At 40.9% G+C, this 15,941-nt stretch overlaps 1 protein-coding gene across 1 annotated transcript in view; it reads left to right on the top strand.

The window, feature by feature from the left end:
* Window positions 1-15,941, top strand: part of ctnnd2a (catenin (cadherin-associated protein), delta 2a) — a 221,281-nt gene that overhangs the window by 17,367 nt on the left and 187,973 nt on the right. The window contains exon 2 of the mRNA XM_037455312.2: window positions 12,467-12,597. Within this exon, the coding sequence (XP_037311209.2) occupies window positions 12,469-12,597 (129 nt within the window). The 5' untranslated portion in view covers window positions 12,467-12,468. The remainder of the gene's footprint in view (window positions 1-12,466; window positions 12,598-15,941) is intronic.

The raw sequence follows: 15,941 nt of genomic DNA, 5'->3' as shown, positions 1-15,941 counted from the left end.
ATTTAATAGCCATTTCATATAAATGCAGAATAACTTTTGCAACGTGCAATACAGATGGCAGTGTGCACATGTGTATGCACGTTGGTGTTTGTTTGTGTGCCTGTTCGCCTGTCACCTCGTGCATACCATGCATTACATGTCACGGTTGTGAGGGGTTGGACGTTTGTTCCCTCACTTATTTAACTCTCAGGGGTCTCCTCTTCCTTTCAAGCCTCACTGCAGCCTCTGCATTGTGGCTCCATAGGTTTCATACTGTGGCAAGGTGGCAAGGTCTGTAGTCGACAGAAGCCTCTGCAAGGGATGGAAATAATGAATGTCAAAAAGCTACTAGTGGAGTTTCGAAATGTGCATCTTCGGTGATACATCCAAGCTGCTCTGTACCACGGTATACTTCACGCGAATGATCAATGTGCTAAATTGAATGCGACAGATAATTTATCCCTTCAGTGAAATGAGGTGTTAACAGCTGGTAACTGCTATTTGTGTTGCGACTTGCTGGAGATTATCGCCAGAGCTGGTGCCATGTTACCGAGCAAGTATGAGTAAAATTGGGAGGGGCCACTTAATGAATTTACTTCTCCATGCAGGTTTTCCTAGCTAGTTGCCGGATTCAAACTAGCGAGGTAGTGTGTATACATAGTGCACAGACATAGATCTGTTTTTAGTTTATTAAACAGATAACTTTTTAGATACCTGGTGGAGGTTTGTGTGAGTGCATATACAAGCAGATTGCCTTTGAAACTCACATAGGCTCACATCACATGGCCATCGGACTGCAGCAGTCTTTTCTCCCCCTTCCTCCTTTTAATTTCTTCTTTTCTCTCTCTGTTGCTTCCTCCCTTGCCTTATTGTATCCCCTCCCTCTTTGTCTCTTTATCTATCTTTATTGTTTAAAATACTGACCTGTCTGTTTCGATCTCCCACAAGTGCAAAGAAGAAGAAAAACAACATGAATTAATCTCATCATAAAGGAGGCTGAAAGGAGTGCAGAAAACAGATTTATTAAAGCCCAATGTTTGTGTGTAATGATTTAATCGTAAAATTCTCATGAATTCTATTAATATGCAGTATGTTTTCTTTGCTTCTGTATCTCATTCTCCCTTTTAGCCCTGCACGCTTTCATTATATCACAGACCGACTAAGGCCTGCTGCCTCAAAGATAACACCCAACTAAATGTTGGCCCCCACCTCCTTGGAATGCCAATCATAGCTTTATTTACAAGACAGCTTGTGATGACTATTGCAGTCAAGGTTATCACGTGAGCCCAGTATGCCCTCATCGCTCTCTGTCTATGTAACGTCGTACTCTGACCCCCCCCTCGCCGTCCTCCTCCTCCTCCTCTGCGTCTCTTTCAACCACGCTTTCTTTCCACCTGTCTGCGGGGCTGGGAGTGCGCGCCTTCCCGAGCACTAACAGGTTAGCGCTTTCCAAACTCGGATGACAATAGTGCAGAAAAGGGTGAATCGTGACCCTTGAATTACAAGCAGTGAGTGATAACATGCTTGTATTGTACAGAGGAAAGAGGAAACAAAAACAACTCAGGATAGATTAATACCATCTAGTTGTATATGAGTTAATAACAAATAGGAAGTGTGATCCTGAATGACCTTGCTCTGTGCATAGGGCTTTATTCACTATATCAAAGGCAGAGGCTTCTTTTAAATAGCTTTATTTATTTGTATTTTATTTTACCTTTATTTAACCAAATAAAATCCATTGAGATTCTCATTTACAAGGATGACCTGGCCAAGAGGCAGGCACAGTCCACACAAGTGACACAAATGGCTCAGACACAATACAGTATGACAAACACATGTCTAAAAACAACACAGTTAAATTAATAAACATTATGTACAAAAAAAAGGCAGATTACTGGAAGTACTTTGTAAAAAAATGGAAGCGAGAAGTGAGGGCTGGTCAGCAAGTACAGCAGTCAACTATGGCTCGTTGCAGCTTATGTTTGAATATGTTGAGGGAGGTGAGGGCTGTTAGTTTGAGCGTGTTTTGTAATGTGTTCCAGTCATTTGAGGCGGCAAAATGAAAGGAGTTATGACCTCTGTCTCATAAGCATGGGGTAAAAAACCCAATGGGGAAGCAGTGTGTTTCAGCACCGCAGACAGCTCCATAGCTGGTGTCAAGTTATCTTTGGAGCTTTAATATCCATCGTTGGATTCAACAGCCTAAATTTCACTACAGGGTCCCAAAGAGCCAGCCAAAGCACTCTCATTATTAATGTCAATCAGTTTCCCTAATAGCAAGGTTCGCTTTGGAACTAGTCGCCTGCAGCTGTGAAGCCAGACTCTCCTCTCAATTACATTGATGAACTTTCTTTTGAACTGCTTAGGGTGGCTTCAGTCTGAACAAGCCACATTTGGCTGTGCTTTTGGGCAAGGGGGCCCCCTAATGATGCTTAATTTTTTTCATCGGGGCCAGCTGGATCTTGCTAGACCTGAGGCATGGAAATAATATTTCTGACAGAAATACAAACCCACTATCAGATTAAACTGAATGTAATAAGTTCCTGTGTATCTCTGGCAGAAAGAAATCATATATGTAGATTGTTGGAGTAAACATGGAAAGAAAGAAAGAAATAAGTGCAGAAGAAGCTGTTCCAATGGCGACTGTTTAATCAGGATATTTGAAAAGTAAGCACAGCAGAGTCATGGTTTCCATCCTTAGGACTTGTAGCTTCTGGAAATATGCGGGAAAAGTGTTTAAGTTTTACTCATATGAAATGTATATAGAAAACTATGCCATGCTGCCAAGTCCCTCGATCCCCTGCATTCACAAATGTCCAATGGTTTGTAATGCATATTGTTGTGTTCCCTGACAGGGATTCAAGTCCAGGACAATTGTTCTGAGACATAGCGGAAGCTTTTAGTGATTAAATAGCAGTAACAGTGAGAGCCATGAGTAGATTCCCCTCAGGCGGCTGCTAGTTCTTAGCATTAACTCCTCTGTCTTTCTTACAAGACGGACTGTATTTCCATTGCTATAAATGGATTTGGGAATAGCTCACATCATTATATGCATGCGTTTGTGTGCCTCAGGGAATGCATAGTCTCTTAGCATATGAAATAGGTTCATGCTCATGAAATATGCCATTGTAAGTAGTGTGCTTCCTGTTCTGTCACGATACATTTATAATATATGAAAGTTTGGGAACAATCCACACAAACGTATGTACAGCAAGCGAACATATATATGTAAGGAATAGATTATCATCACATGCTCTTTCTTTACAGTAGTGAAGACGGATGTCAATAAACAGAAATAGAGGAGCGGAATGGACTAATGCCTTGCCTTCTGGCTGACAGGCTGACCGATGTTGAGACATGTGATCCTGGGTGATGGTATGTCTCCGAGCTAATACAGCAGCACCGGGCAGCACCACTGAACCATGTCATACGGATCATTCAGTCAGTTAAGTGTGACAAATGCGAATGGGTGGAAAAACTAGCCCAACTTCAAGGTAGCACTCTGCTAAATCAACAATGCATTTTGTACAGGATATACATCTTACTACTATACCCTGTCTCACAAAAGGTCACGTTCATTAAAGGAAAAGCAGATTTCCCCGATGACCCTGACACCTATTGTCTCAAACATAACCTTGTTATAGCTCCTTCCCCTCTCCTCTGTCGAGGAAACAGGTTTGGAGAGTGTCAGGCTGGAAGGAAAAGAGTTTGTTTGTATCCTGTGGGCGTGTGTGTACTTGGCAGCATACTGATTATAAGGAGATTATCAGGTGCACATTGTTCTGACAGGTGTGAAAGGAGTCTGAAAGAGGTGTGAGACAAAAGTTGTCACTCAGGAAAGGAAATGTCTGATCTCAGCCATCTCTCCTACACACTCCTTCTATCTTATTTGTACCCTTTCATCTTCTGTCCAATCTTCAACCCATTTGTCTCCTTATCCAGCTGATCACTTAACCTCTCTGCATCACTTACTCTACTATTTTGTTCACGTTGTCTCCATCCTTGTTGTTGTGAGGCTAACGTTTCTACTTTCTACTTCCTGGCAGTTCCCCGTCTTGGATTTCAGAGGTTAAGGTGGCCTCGCTGCCAATGTGCCTTCCTGGAAGCTCTGATCTTTTGGAGGCTATCCTCTGTCTGTCTGTATGTATGTCTCCTCTGCCCATGCCTCTTCTTTCTATCTTCCTTCTGCCGAAACGAAAGAAAAAAAAACACTTTAGGGAAGAAAGTCTACAAGTTTTTGTGGAAGGAAAAAGTTTGAAGGATTTCTATAGGAACCTCGATTCTCTGGTTTTTCTGACTATTGAAGTAGATATTTCTGACTTTGTATGCAGATGGTTACTACTGCATGTCTTCAAACCCAGCAACCAATCTAGGTCAACCATCTCGCTGCTTCCCAACTGACAGACTGAGCTGTGTGCATACTGTGTATATGCATGTGTGTTTGTGTGTGTGTGCGCACTTCACATTCAGTGCTTCAAGCTAAAAAAACAACAACAGAAAATGAAAACATATTTGCCTTTTCTCCACTAAGAGAAACCTATTGAATATTAATTTTTGCAACAGAGGACTTAAAGTAATACAGTAGAGTACTTCATAGAAATGCTATAGTAGTAATAGCTGGCGGTATCGACTGGAATAATCAATGTTTCTGTCCCAGTGTTGACTGCTAACACTGGGGCTTTTGAAAGTGAGAAAACAGGCCTGAGGCATTATACCACAGTTGTCTGTGAGCAGCATCTTGAATCAGTGCAGCTGCTGGATCCATGAACCACACCCACCTCCAGTCGCACACTTTGCTCTGGTATCGCCTCTTCTGGGGGTTGTCTTTAGTTTGTTTATTTCTCAGAGGGAATATATGCTTGACAAACTGTCAATGTTCATTTTCAAGACATCGGATGGACAATTTTGTACCATTTAGACTGGGACTGCATGCAAACTAAATGCTACAAACCCACCGAATCTTGGGATAATTGTGTGGTACAGTTGTAGATTTGCACAAATTTGTGCACATGCATGCCAATACACTGTGTGTATTTACATACATACTAACAGCAGCCAGTCCAGGTCACAGACAACAATGTACCTTACTTGTGTATGTATGTTCGTATATACAATTTTGTATTGTGTGTGTATATATATATATATATATATATACGCTGTACAAGAATTGCATTTTTCAATGCTGTACAAGGTTTATGAGATCAAAACCAACATGAATGCTATTTGTTGAAACATGAAAATATTTATCCCTTTTTGTATCTCTCACGTCATAACAAACAAGAGAATTCTGTTTCTGCTTGTGGGTGTGTCTGCATATTTAAAAAGGCAGATGTGCTCATCACACAGGCACGCATAGTGAGCTGTGATGTGGTGTGCATGTTCGCATGTATGTTTCTCCACATGAATGTGTCACAAGGGGAATTGCCTCATGGATGTGCAGGACTCAGATGCAGGATTCACAGACGAAGTGTGCTCTTTATTCGAAAAACAGGACAACGTGCACCGACGGAAAGTAACACGGACAATGACGCGACAAAGGACAACTGGCACACAGGGCTTAAATACACAAGGGAGGTGCAGGTGATTGGACACAGGTGGAATCAATCACGCAATCACAAGACAAGGCAGGAAGTGAAGTTAACCCAGGACCACAAGAGACATGAAACTTCAAACTAAAACAGGAAGCGAAGCCAAACCGTGACAGAATGTGCCACACAGCCTCCCCATCTCTTCGCAGGGCTAACTGAATAATGCATTATTCAGAGTTTGATATTAGACTTTACATGGAGGTAAATTGGAGCTATCAATCATCCAAGACATTCATATGTGGCAGACTTTTGGAATCATTTATGAAAAGGCATTACCGGGTTTGGAAATAAGGAGGAATTGACTAGGGAAATTGCGTGTGGGAATTTTAATTATTATATCTGCCTCTTTCAGGCTTTGCCCTTATTCTGATGACATTTGGATTATTAGCCGTATGTTTGGGACAATTATTCATAGAACTTTTGAGGAGGTCGATGAGTTGCAATAAAAAGCCAGAAAGTCAGACAGCTTTTTCAAGTCCAATTTACACGTCTCTCATTTTGAGTTATGGAAACAGCATCACATGAATGTTTGCTCACCTTCCAATTTTCTCAATTTTAATGAAGCAAAATGGTTAACCACAATCAATAGACGGGACTTGGGCCCAGTGGAATACGTCCTTAACAGCTGTGTGGCTGTGCATGTATGGGTCATTGTCTGCGGGTTTAAAGAGAGACCCCATCAGAAATCCTAATTTTTAGAAAGTAGCTTCGCCTCATCAGGTGGTCTAATTTGCCCCAATAGCCTTTGCAGGAGCTATTTTTAAAATATTTGTGTTTTGTAAGTCCCAGTGTATTTGCTCCTGTGAGGCCAATTTAAGCATGTCAAAAGAAAATACTGACTGAATACTGACTAACTGACAGTGCACAACAAGATTTCTCGTGGGTTTTCTTAATAGAGCTGGTCCTCAGAGAGTGAAAGCCCCAGATCAAGGTTTGAGCTCACGAACCAATGCTAAATTCTAACTAGTTCCCGACTTTTAGAAGTGGATATTTGTTTCATACTTATTGATGCCTGAAACAGGCAGCTTTCATGCACAAGTATATATTGTTGATGATGTGTCTGCAAAAGCTAGAACTTACCCAGACACACAAAAGACAGCAGTGAGTCAGAAAACCTGTTTACACTGAAAAAGAAAGTCCTTCAAATCGGCGTATGATTTTACTACTTGTGTATGGCAAGTGGCAGAAGATTTTGATAATAGTTAATAAATTGCCTCTGAGTGTGCCCCAGTCTGCTTTTATATGGCAGACAGAGCGGATGAGGCGCTCCGGACCGACAGCAGAAACGTAGCAGCCGTCCTCTGAATCCCCCTAAAGGTAAACACCGTTAGCCGTGTCAACATGTTTGTGTAGTTTGCACTGTTAGTGCACAGTTAACTTTGAGCTGCCGGCTTACAGTTGCCATGACAGCTGAGCTCACAAAAGGTAAAATAAATGCTGCCGATCTTTTTTCAATCCGTCCTTTAATGCAGTTTGATGCAGCCGCAAAGAAGACGGATACACAGATATAAATTAATAAAAATCCCGAAAAGTTATTTTGTAAAGACCATTAATCAGCTCCTCGGCATTCTTTGACTGAATATAAGATGTTCTCTTCAATGAACTTTCCCCAACCGGCCACAGACGCGTGATTCCTTCCTTGATTGTAGTATTGGCCTTTAGCCAAGGTTAAGAAAACCAGTCTAATCACTAAATGAGTCCTTCTCTGGATCGATTGGATAGCTGCAGCTCTTGAGCAGCTCAGCAAATAATGTTGTGCTGGCTTAAACTAGACCGCAATAGTTGTGAGTTCTCTGTGGGCCACTTGGTTGACAGACTATGCAATATCTTTCTGATGCCACGTTTCTTCCTTCATCATACACGTTGCATTCTATCGATAAAGGTTTGACAGTTTCCGTTTCATTACAGTCTTTTGCACAAAGTAATGATTTGATGAATAAATAAATAGAAAAAGTAAAAGATCACAGAGTAAAAAATAGTTTTGAAATGAATCAAATTATTGTTCAAATGACTTTCTCCTGCAGGAGGACTCAACTACATTTTTACATCCCGAGAGCTTCCTTCGCTTTGTATAGCCATCATACAATTTGTTCAAACCGAGTTACATTCCAAAGCCCTGTTAGTATTTCATCAGTGTCATTTCATGTGAAGGAGAGAACTTTTGACTGTGTCCTCACGCAGACATGCTCAGGGCAATGGCCTCTTTGTAACACAATACTTAGTGTGGACGGAAGAGGAGATCTGATTAAAAGAGACACAGTGAGAAGAAATGGTTGATGTACATTTAGTGATAATTATTCATGCAGTTACAAGTAGAAAACAATCTGACGTCTTGTTTGAATTTCGATTTGCAGATTTTACAGAAGCCTTCAAGAAGAAACATCCATCCATGCTAATTTGAACTGGTCACTCCATTTAGTGAGGAGGCACTAAAATCTTTTTTTTCTCTAACATAAAAGTTCAACATTAATGATCTTCATGTTCAGGGGAAAAGGATCCTTGCAATCCTCTAGCCAGACTTTTAGATGTGAAAAACTGAAAGTTAGAAGAGAAAAGGAGGATAAAAAAAGAAGTCGGGGTCAGACAGGAGAGCAGTGCAGCGAAGCCGAGCCAACAAGCCTTGCACTTCGACAGCCGACGGGTCACATTGTAGAGCGAAAGGACACCTCATTGAACCTCAGAGGAAGGTGTGTGCGTTTATGCGTGTCTGTTTTTGGTGAGCACGCACATGTTTGTGTAAGGTGTGCTCAGGCGGAAGGGGGGCAGGTGTGGAGGCCTGTCGGGTCATGGTGTGAGCATGGGTCAGAGGTGCCCTTCCTGCCAAATCCTATGATTCAAGGTGTGAGTCACCTCTGTGTTCGTACTAACATTTATGTGTTTTTGCATGCGTGTGGAACAGAAGTGCTTTGGATCGGCGTTCTTAACAGCATCCAATTTGACAGGTCATTGCAGGGCGAACACTGGTGTAATTGATTTAATTTATTATGGTCCTTGTCTATTTAGTGTGTCAAAGCCACAAAGCCAGAAAGCACAATATTTGGTCCCGGATCCACCCTGAATGAATTCCTGTGTTTACCCTGCAATGACATGTTACAAAGGTTGCTTTAAAGTGAACCAATTGTGAGCAGACGGTAACATGCTTAACCTTGTAACGATCTGTAATCTAAGACGTTACACCTAATGCCAAAAAATCGTCACTTTGACTCTAAAACCCTGAGACAAAATATCTCCTCCATTTATTACAATGAGCCTTTGGATTGATTTATTAATGATATTTGACTAAATGGTAATGAAGCCTTAAAAAGTATTATTTTCAACCCAAGTTAGAGTCCTGCCGTTAGCTAGACTCAACCTTATTGTCAATTACATATATTATCCATTGAAATAACACCTGTAGCCTTCTAAAAAAGGCCTACCTTATTCATTGTATGCTCTCATGAGCAAACACAATTAAAATATTCATCAAAATACACCCAGATTGATCCCAGTACCAATCCTTTACTTTATCCAGCACAGTACATAAAATGACTGATTGAATGCAAACTACTTACAAATACAAAAAAGAGAATCCGTTATGCAGTCGGTTGATAATGGATTGAAGAAAAACAGATGTATTGACCAGTTATTATGGTATATAATATAATAAGATAATGTTTTGATTACCGTCGTTTGAGTCGTTGTTGAGCCTGAAAATAAAACATGAGCCTGCCAGGAAGGTACAGAAGTAATTTTACTGGTTGCTCCTCTTGTTTACACTTTGTTCTTTAAAGGACCACTGCCAAATGAAACATCAGCCCATCATTCCTACTCAGCTGTGAACTACTCAAATCAACCAGAATATGTAACGATTATGTGTTTCCCCAGAGCTTAAAACATGAGGCTCCTCTTAAGGTTCACCCTGCAGGACGTAACACTTCTATTCAACAGTAACTAACAGTAACCCAGAAACAACACTTGGTTGGCACTGGGATTATCATTGAAGCAGCTAGTTTACTGGGAGCCAATTTAGCTCTTTTCTTAACAAAGCACCTGTGGGGACACTAATCACAGAAGGTTTCCGCTAATAACATCAGATGGCTTTTTCAGGCGATAAATGGTTCACAGTTATGCGTATTGTTGTATGCTGAGGCTCAAATATTTTTCTCTTCTTTTTTTTGTGATTGTGGTGATTCAGACTTTGGCTGTAGGAATTGACTTACCACAATCCCTCACCTCTCGCTTCACAAAAGGTTTCCCAAAAACAATTGTATTCGTCAGTTGTGAATGTGCTCAATATCGCGAGTATATTGTCGGAAAGCCTGGCGATGGGTGTGTGTGATGAGCCAGCTCCTCAGTGTCAGGTGATGCAAAACAGACATTTGGAAAGCTCTAATGAATGAGTTTTTCCTCAGCATGCAGCAGTGTAAAAACAGACAAAACACACGACCAGTCAATGCCGACACAGCGACAAACAGGTTTAACTGATAGCGGCTACATTTCATTTCCGCGTGCCAATGCAGGGTCTGTGGCATTGTGCACACAGGCATGCTGCCATTGCTTACTGACACAGTGAAATGGAGTGAAGCCCTTTAAATGTTATTAGTCACACCTGTGATTTTCCTACAGTGACAAAGGTCTGCGGCGCGCATTTCCAAATACTATGTGTTTGAGCGCTACAGAGTAATAGGATACGTTGCTGAACGGAACCCTAAAAACACCACAGCACGAGACCGAAACTGCCAAAGAGCGAGGGATTCAATTATTGATGGAGCATCGGTTCGTTCGCTGCTTTGCCCGAGGTGTTCCACGGTGATGGTGAGGCGAGTCTTTCCTTCTCCTCTCTGACTCGTGTCTTTGGCTCATTCGAGAGCCTGGCAGTCGTCCAGCTGGTGTGATACGCTCTTTGCTGGGGTTCTGGCTGCTCAGGAGCCAAACTCTGGTGACTCATCTCCACTCAGGAAAGGGAGATGCCAGACACAGTCGTGGTGTTTGAAAATAACCATCTGCGGGCCGTCTCGCTAGCATCTTTTATTTACCGACACCACCCTGTCTGGCCTGCTGTCTGTCTGTTGGCTAGCTGACTGGCTGATGAAGTGACTGGATGTTTGATTTGCAGTCTGTCTGCATCCCTCCCCGACTCTGAAAGCACGACTTGCTAATGGCCCCCATACGCTCAATGTTTATCTTATTAGCTCTATATGACATTTACTGTAAATATGAAGAAAGCCTACTTAAAAGTGTGAAACGCTAATAAAATATATGACTAAATTTGCAGTCCAGACCCATGTGTGCTTTCAGAATAACTAGGTGTAACCAAAGCTAGCCCAGCTTTCGATCTCCCCATCAAACGTGAAAAGTTAAAAGAAAAAAGACTTGAGGCAAATTGCAAAGTAAGAGACTCCATTTTCAAATCCCACTCTCAATCAGTTCATTATTTAGTGTTGCACTGAAGCCTGCGCTGTATTGACAAAATTCCATCCCCACGGTCTCAAAAACTCAGACTTTTTATCTTGATTTCTTTCCCTGTGCTCAGAGAGAAAAAAACAGGTTTCTGCCTTTTGTTGATCATTCAAAACTATTTCAATTAATGACAAAGAAGCGCATTTAAAATGTAATGAATGGTTCCATTTAGAAGAGTCATATGATTCATCTGTCACCTGTAGTGCATCCATTTGTAATGAAGACTTTTAGCGAAGACTAAGGAAATATGCCTTTATACAGCACTGATATGAATGTGTTGCAGTTGGTGAGCTGATGTTTGATGAGGTTTGAAGATCCAAATGTTGAGTCTCACATCTTTGAAATGAACCAGTCAGAGACACGCACCATTTGTCCGCTATCCTGAATAAAATAATTAAAATTGTGATAAGTGGGGCGTCACATTTTAATGAGTCTACCAGGACCCCTATTTGTGAAGTGACATACTGGCAGGGAAACAGGTGAGAAGTGTGATGTGGTGTGTGTTGCAGACTAATTGGTGTATTTGTTTAACCCAGCCTTTGGTATTCAGTGAAGTGAACAGTGGCAGATCTAGAAAGATATTCATGGGGTGGCAAGAGTGTGACACAATTACATCGGAGTCGGAAATATATGTATGCGTATCTAATCTCAAACATTTATCAATATTTATTTTGAAAAGTTCCCAAATAAAGATATTTGAACTCAAACTAACTATTGTAGAACACAAGTAAAGCATTGAATAATAATATCAAAAGGTGTCATGTGAGATCAGAGAATTATGCATGACGAAAGACATAATAAGACCTAAATATTGATTTGGGAACATTTTATTGTATAATTAATCTAAATGAACATGTATGTCCTTACATTGGAAATATCATGAATCAAATACTAATGACTATTAAGACTAATAATAAAACAAACTTTAACAAACCATGTATTTCTGCTGGTGCAGATTGTCAACCTCAAGTCCTTTGCATAAAAAAGGGAGATGGACAGAGGCTGCACAGGCGGTTGCCCCCGTGCAGTGTTATGTCCATTCTTCAAACCAACTTGTTTTTTCCGTACTCTGTCACGCATTGGGCTCACCTAACAGCGGCGGAGGTGATTGGCCTCTTTCAAAAGATTCCCCGCACTTTCACAAACATATTACTGACCATTTTTCAAGCAGCATCTCATGTCTACTGTGGCGAATATGATTACATTACATGTATATTTTCAATGGTGTTGTTGAGCTGGATTAGATCTCACAAGAGCAAAATAAAACAATAGCCCTGTTGTCTGCCTACCTGAGCTGTGATTGCAGCTCTTCTTCCAGGAATGTATCGATGCGTCAGCTTCCGGTTGACATTTTTTCTTTCAGGGCCTTAAAACAGCTGTTGCCTTCGGCCATTATTGTTACACGGCTTCAAACTCCAGCTTCGTCATTGTTCGTCTCTGTGTTGGTTTGTTCTCATTAGCAATGCCGGTGCCGGAGCAGCCTGCGGAGCAGGAGAAGGGGGCCGCGGTTGCCCCCGTGATGCCAGCCTCCAATGGAGACAGATCTGAGACGGAGACAACGTCCTCCATCCTCGCCTCTGTGAAAGAGCAGGTAGGAACCCTCCAATGTGCATGGTGCCCAAACCTGTACAGTGAAGAAGAAAGGTGCTATTTTTATTTATTTTTGCTTTCGTTTGGTTCCTCTTCTCACCCCTCCTAGCCCTTAAAAAGCTCGCCACGAGGAGGTTGTTGCTTGTGGGGGAAAAGACACTTGGCTGCCTTAAAGTAATTAACAAAACCAAAGATTGATTACTGCCAAGGGAATACGGGAGTGTAATGGATTGAAATGATGGAGATGTACAGCTGTAGCCAAGCAGACATAATTGGAAAAGTCATTAAGATTGAGGCAATTACTTGACGTGGGACGTTGGTATGTAGCTGCAGTGCTGCAAGAGGTCACTCAGAGTCGTGCTGCTTTGGGCGTCAAATGTGGCGAGAGGGAAGCAAAGCAGGACGTAGGGACGGCAGAGACGAAAGGGCGTATATGAAGGGAGCAGTGGGTTGGTTTGGTGTGTGTGTGTGTTTGTGTGTGTGTGTGTGTGTGTGTGTGTGTGTGTGTGTGTGTGTGTGTGTGTGTGTGTAAGGAGAGAATTGGGTGCAAGGAAACAATGATTTGAATGTTTTCCATTGGAAGCTTCCCACTAATTCAATTACTGATTTGTGTTTAACCTTGGACTCATTTCTTTGTCTAATGGAATTCGATTCCATTTGGATTTAGCTCATCATCGAGTGCAAAACGTAATTTATCATTTTACCTATCTACATTGACTCTGAAGTTGCCCTTTATTTAATACTGCATAATATTTCATTAATTTACCCTTACTAGCCAAAGGACATCTGCTGATGGGAATTTACCTTTTTTTTTTTTTTGCAAATGGCTTCCATTTGCGTGTTTTATTTTTTTCTTTAACAGATCCTCCCAATGCTCTCACATGAATTACTGAACCATGCAGGGTTTACTTACATGCTCTGGACCAGTTTTGAGCCCGTAGATCCCCCCTCCTGATGGGAGAGTACATTTACTGAGGTTACCGAAAAGGGAACAAATTACAGACATGTAAACACTGTTAAACCCTGTTTTTTTCTACTGTATTCCACTAAAAACTACTCCTTTGAGGAAAGACGATCAGTATTCAAAATGAGATCCTTGTTCAGTCATCAACAGGCAACAGGAATGCCTTTGCATCCTATGTTGTTACAATAAGCCAAAATACTTGATAGCATTTTTCCCCTTTTCTTCTTTAAGTTTCCTGAATCTTTAAACCAGATTTACTTCATTCATCTTTATTGATGAACATCGTACCAATGCAACATTGACAGGTAGGGAAGTGAAACAATAATCATATATGTGACCGAATTGCAATTGCTCTTCCTCAATCGAAATATTTAATTTACTTTAAAAAAATGCCCCGTACAGTCCGCAGTCCGGTTTTTGGAGGCGGCTGCCTCGGTAATATTTCATCCGGCCTCCAGCTCTGACGTGTTTCTTCATGGGAGACACTGCTTTCTTACCAAGGTTGCTCTGAATGTATTTCCGCCATACATCCGCATTGTTGTGGCGTTGTCGCGGTGCTGCATCGCAATTAGTGGAATGTACCACCAAAACTGCCAAAGAAGAAAAATAAGAGCTTTCTGTTTTTGGCTGCACTGCAGAAGCAGAAGCAGTAGAATTATTCAAAATGCTTGTGCACCACAAAAGACCTTACTTACTAACTCAGTAAAAGACAGGGGCTACTGATAATGTTTCAAAATATAAATGACTCGACAGGAATGGATGTTAGATGCACCAATTTTAGAATTGATAATCAAATCAAGAGATCAGTGGGTCAAGAAAATGAATTTCTCCACCAATAGTAGAACTATTAACATGACATTAGTCATATTTTTACTGTCAAGTCCTGTTGTCATCATGTCTCTACACCAGACAGCCCAAAATGAATTTAGTCTAAACGTTATCAAATGAATAATTGCAAACACGTATTTGCTTTTTATCAGGTTTCATTAACCTTTATTTAAACTCAATTGAAACTCTCAAAACATTATTGAATTTCCCCAAATTCCATTATCTGGAAAATATTTTTTTACCCAGATGGTAGAATTTCAAAGGGAGAGAGTTTTCTACAGTCTCCCCCCAACTGCCCTCTGTATAATCATTATTTTTGTCAGCATATCTGTAATATAGAACATATTTCTAAGCAGTGTACAATAGATGCATGATGCAAATGTGAGATGAAAGATTTACTCTATATATAGCTCTTGCATATCCAGTCCAGGTGTGTATGCATGCATGTGTCGTTCTGCAGATTGCTCCAGTAACCCAGCAGGCTTACTCCCTTTGCAGCACATCATCCTGCCGAATACACACCTCTCTCAGCGATTATGTACCATCGAGGATACACACATGGCTTGGATTCTATTTAGTAGATGCCATCTGTCTACTTGAGAATGTGTCTGTGTGTGTGTGTGTGTGTGTGTGTGTGGGTGGGTGGGTGTCTGTGTACGTGTGTTTCTGGTCGTTGGGTAAAAAGTTACGTTTTATATGTTCATGTTTAATAAATTATCGCCAACCAGCCCTGTTAGCCCTGGGGGTCTATTATATTATTTTAAGAATGACATAACTACAAAGATCATCAGTTTTGCAATGAATTAATTTAGTGTTCAGTCAGAATACAGAAAAGATAGCACCAAAGACCGTTTGGGACACCTTTCCTAGGGCTATAAATAGATGTTTTAAAAAAAAAAAGTATGTTTCAAAGTGCCAGAAAATCAACACGTGTTAAACATAATTGCTCTAAATGCTGAATGGAATATGTATATATGTTTTGTTTTTTTCTTAACTCAGAAATTTCCTTCCCTGTGTCGATATTTTGCATCATGGTTAGTGATATGTGTTTATTCACAATGAAGAAAGGAAACACTGCATTGATCAAAAACACAAGGACACAATACCACAGTTACCTTACTTGCAGCTTACTTCAGTTTATGCCATTTTACTTTGAAAAGAAAATAAGCCTTTAGATATTCGACTGCACTGAAGCTTCACCCTTGAGTAAGCTACGCTCAGTCTCAGTCTAAATGGGGGCTGGCGCCAATTTTAACTCACAGAAACATAGCTGATAGACACAGCAAATAACTGTATGAGGTATGAAACCTGGCACTGAGCACCTTACTGACAATCATTCTAGGTTATACAGGACACGCTATTTATCAATCAACTGATCAGAGCTGTTCTTCAACTAAAAAAAACCCAAACATTCATGCATAAGATGACTGAGCTGTCATGCTGCAACTGCCCCACAGAGACTGGCTGCACTGTACTTGCTTAAAAGGAGTGAACTTGAGAAATTTATCTGTTGGATCAAAAGCCCAGTTATACAAGTAATACAATACATCTAA

The sequence above is a fragment of the Pungitius pungitius genome, chromosome 19, assembly GCF_949316345.1.
Source record: "Pungitius pungitius chromosome 19, fPunPun2.1, whole genome shotgun sequence".
In the NCBI taxonomy this organism is placed as follows: Eukaryota; Metazoa; Chordata; class Actinopteri; order Perciformes; family Gasterosteidae; genus Pungitius; species Pungitius pungitius.
This window is presented reverse-complemented; position numbering and strand designations above follow the sequence as displayed.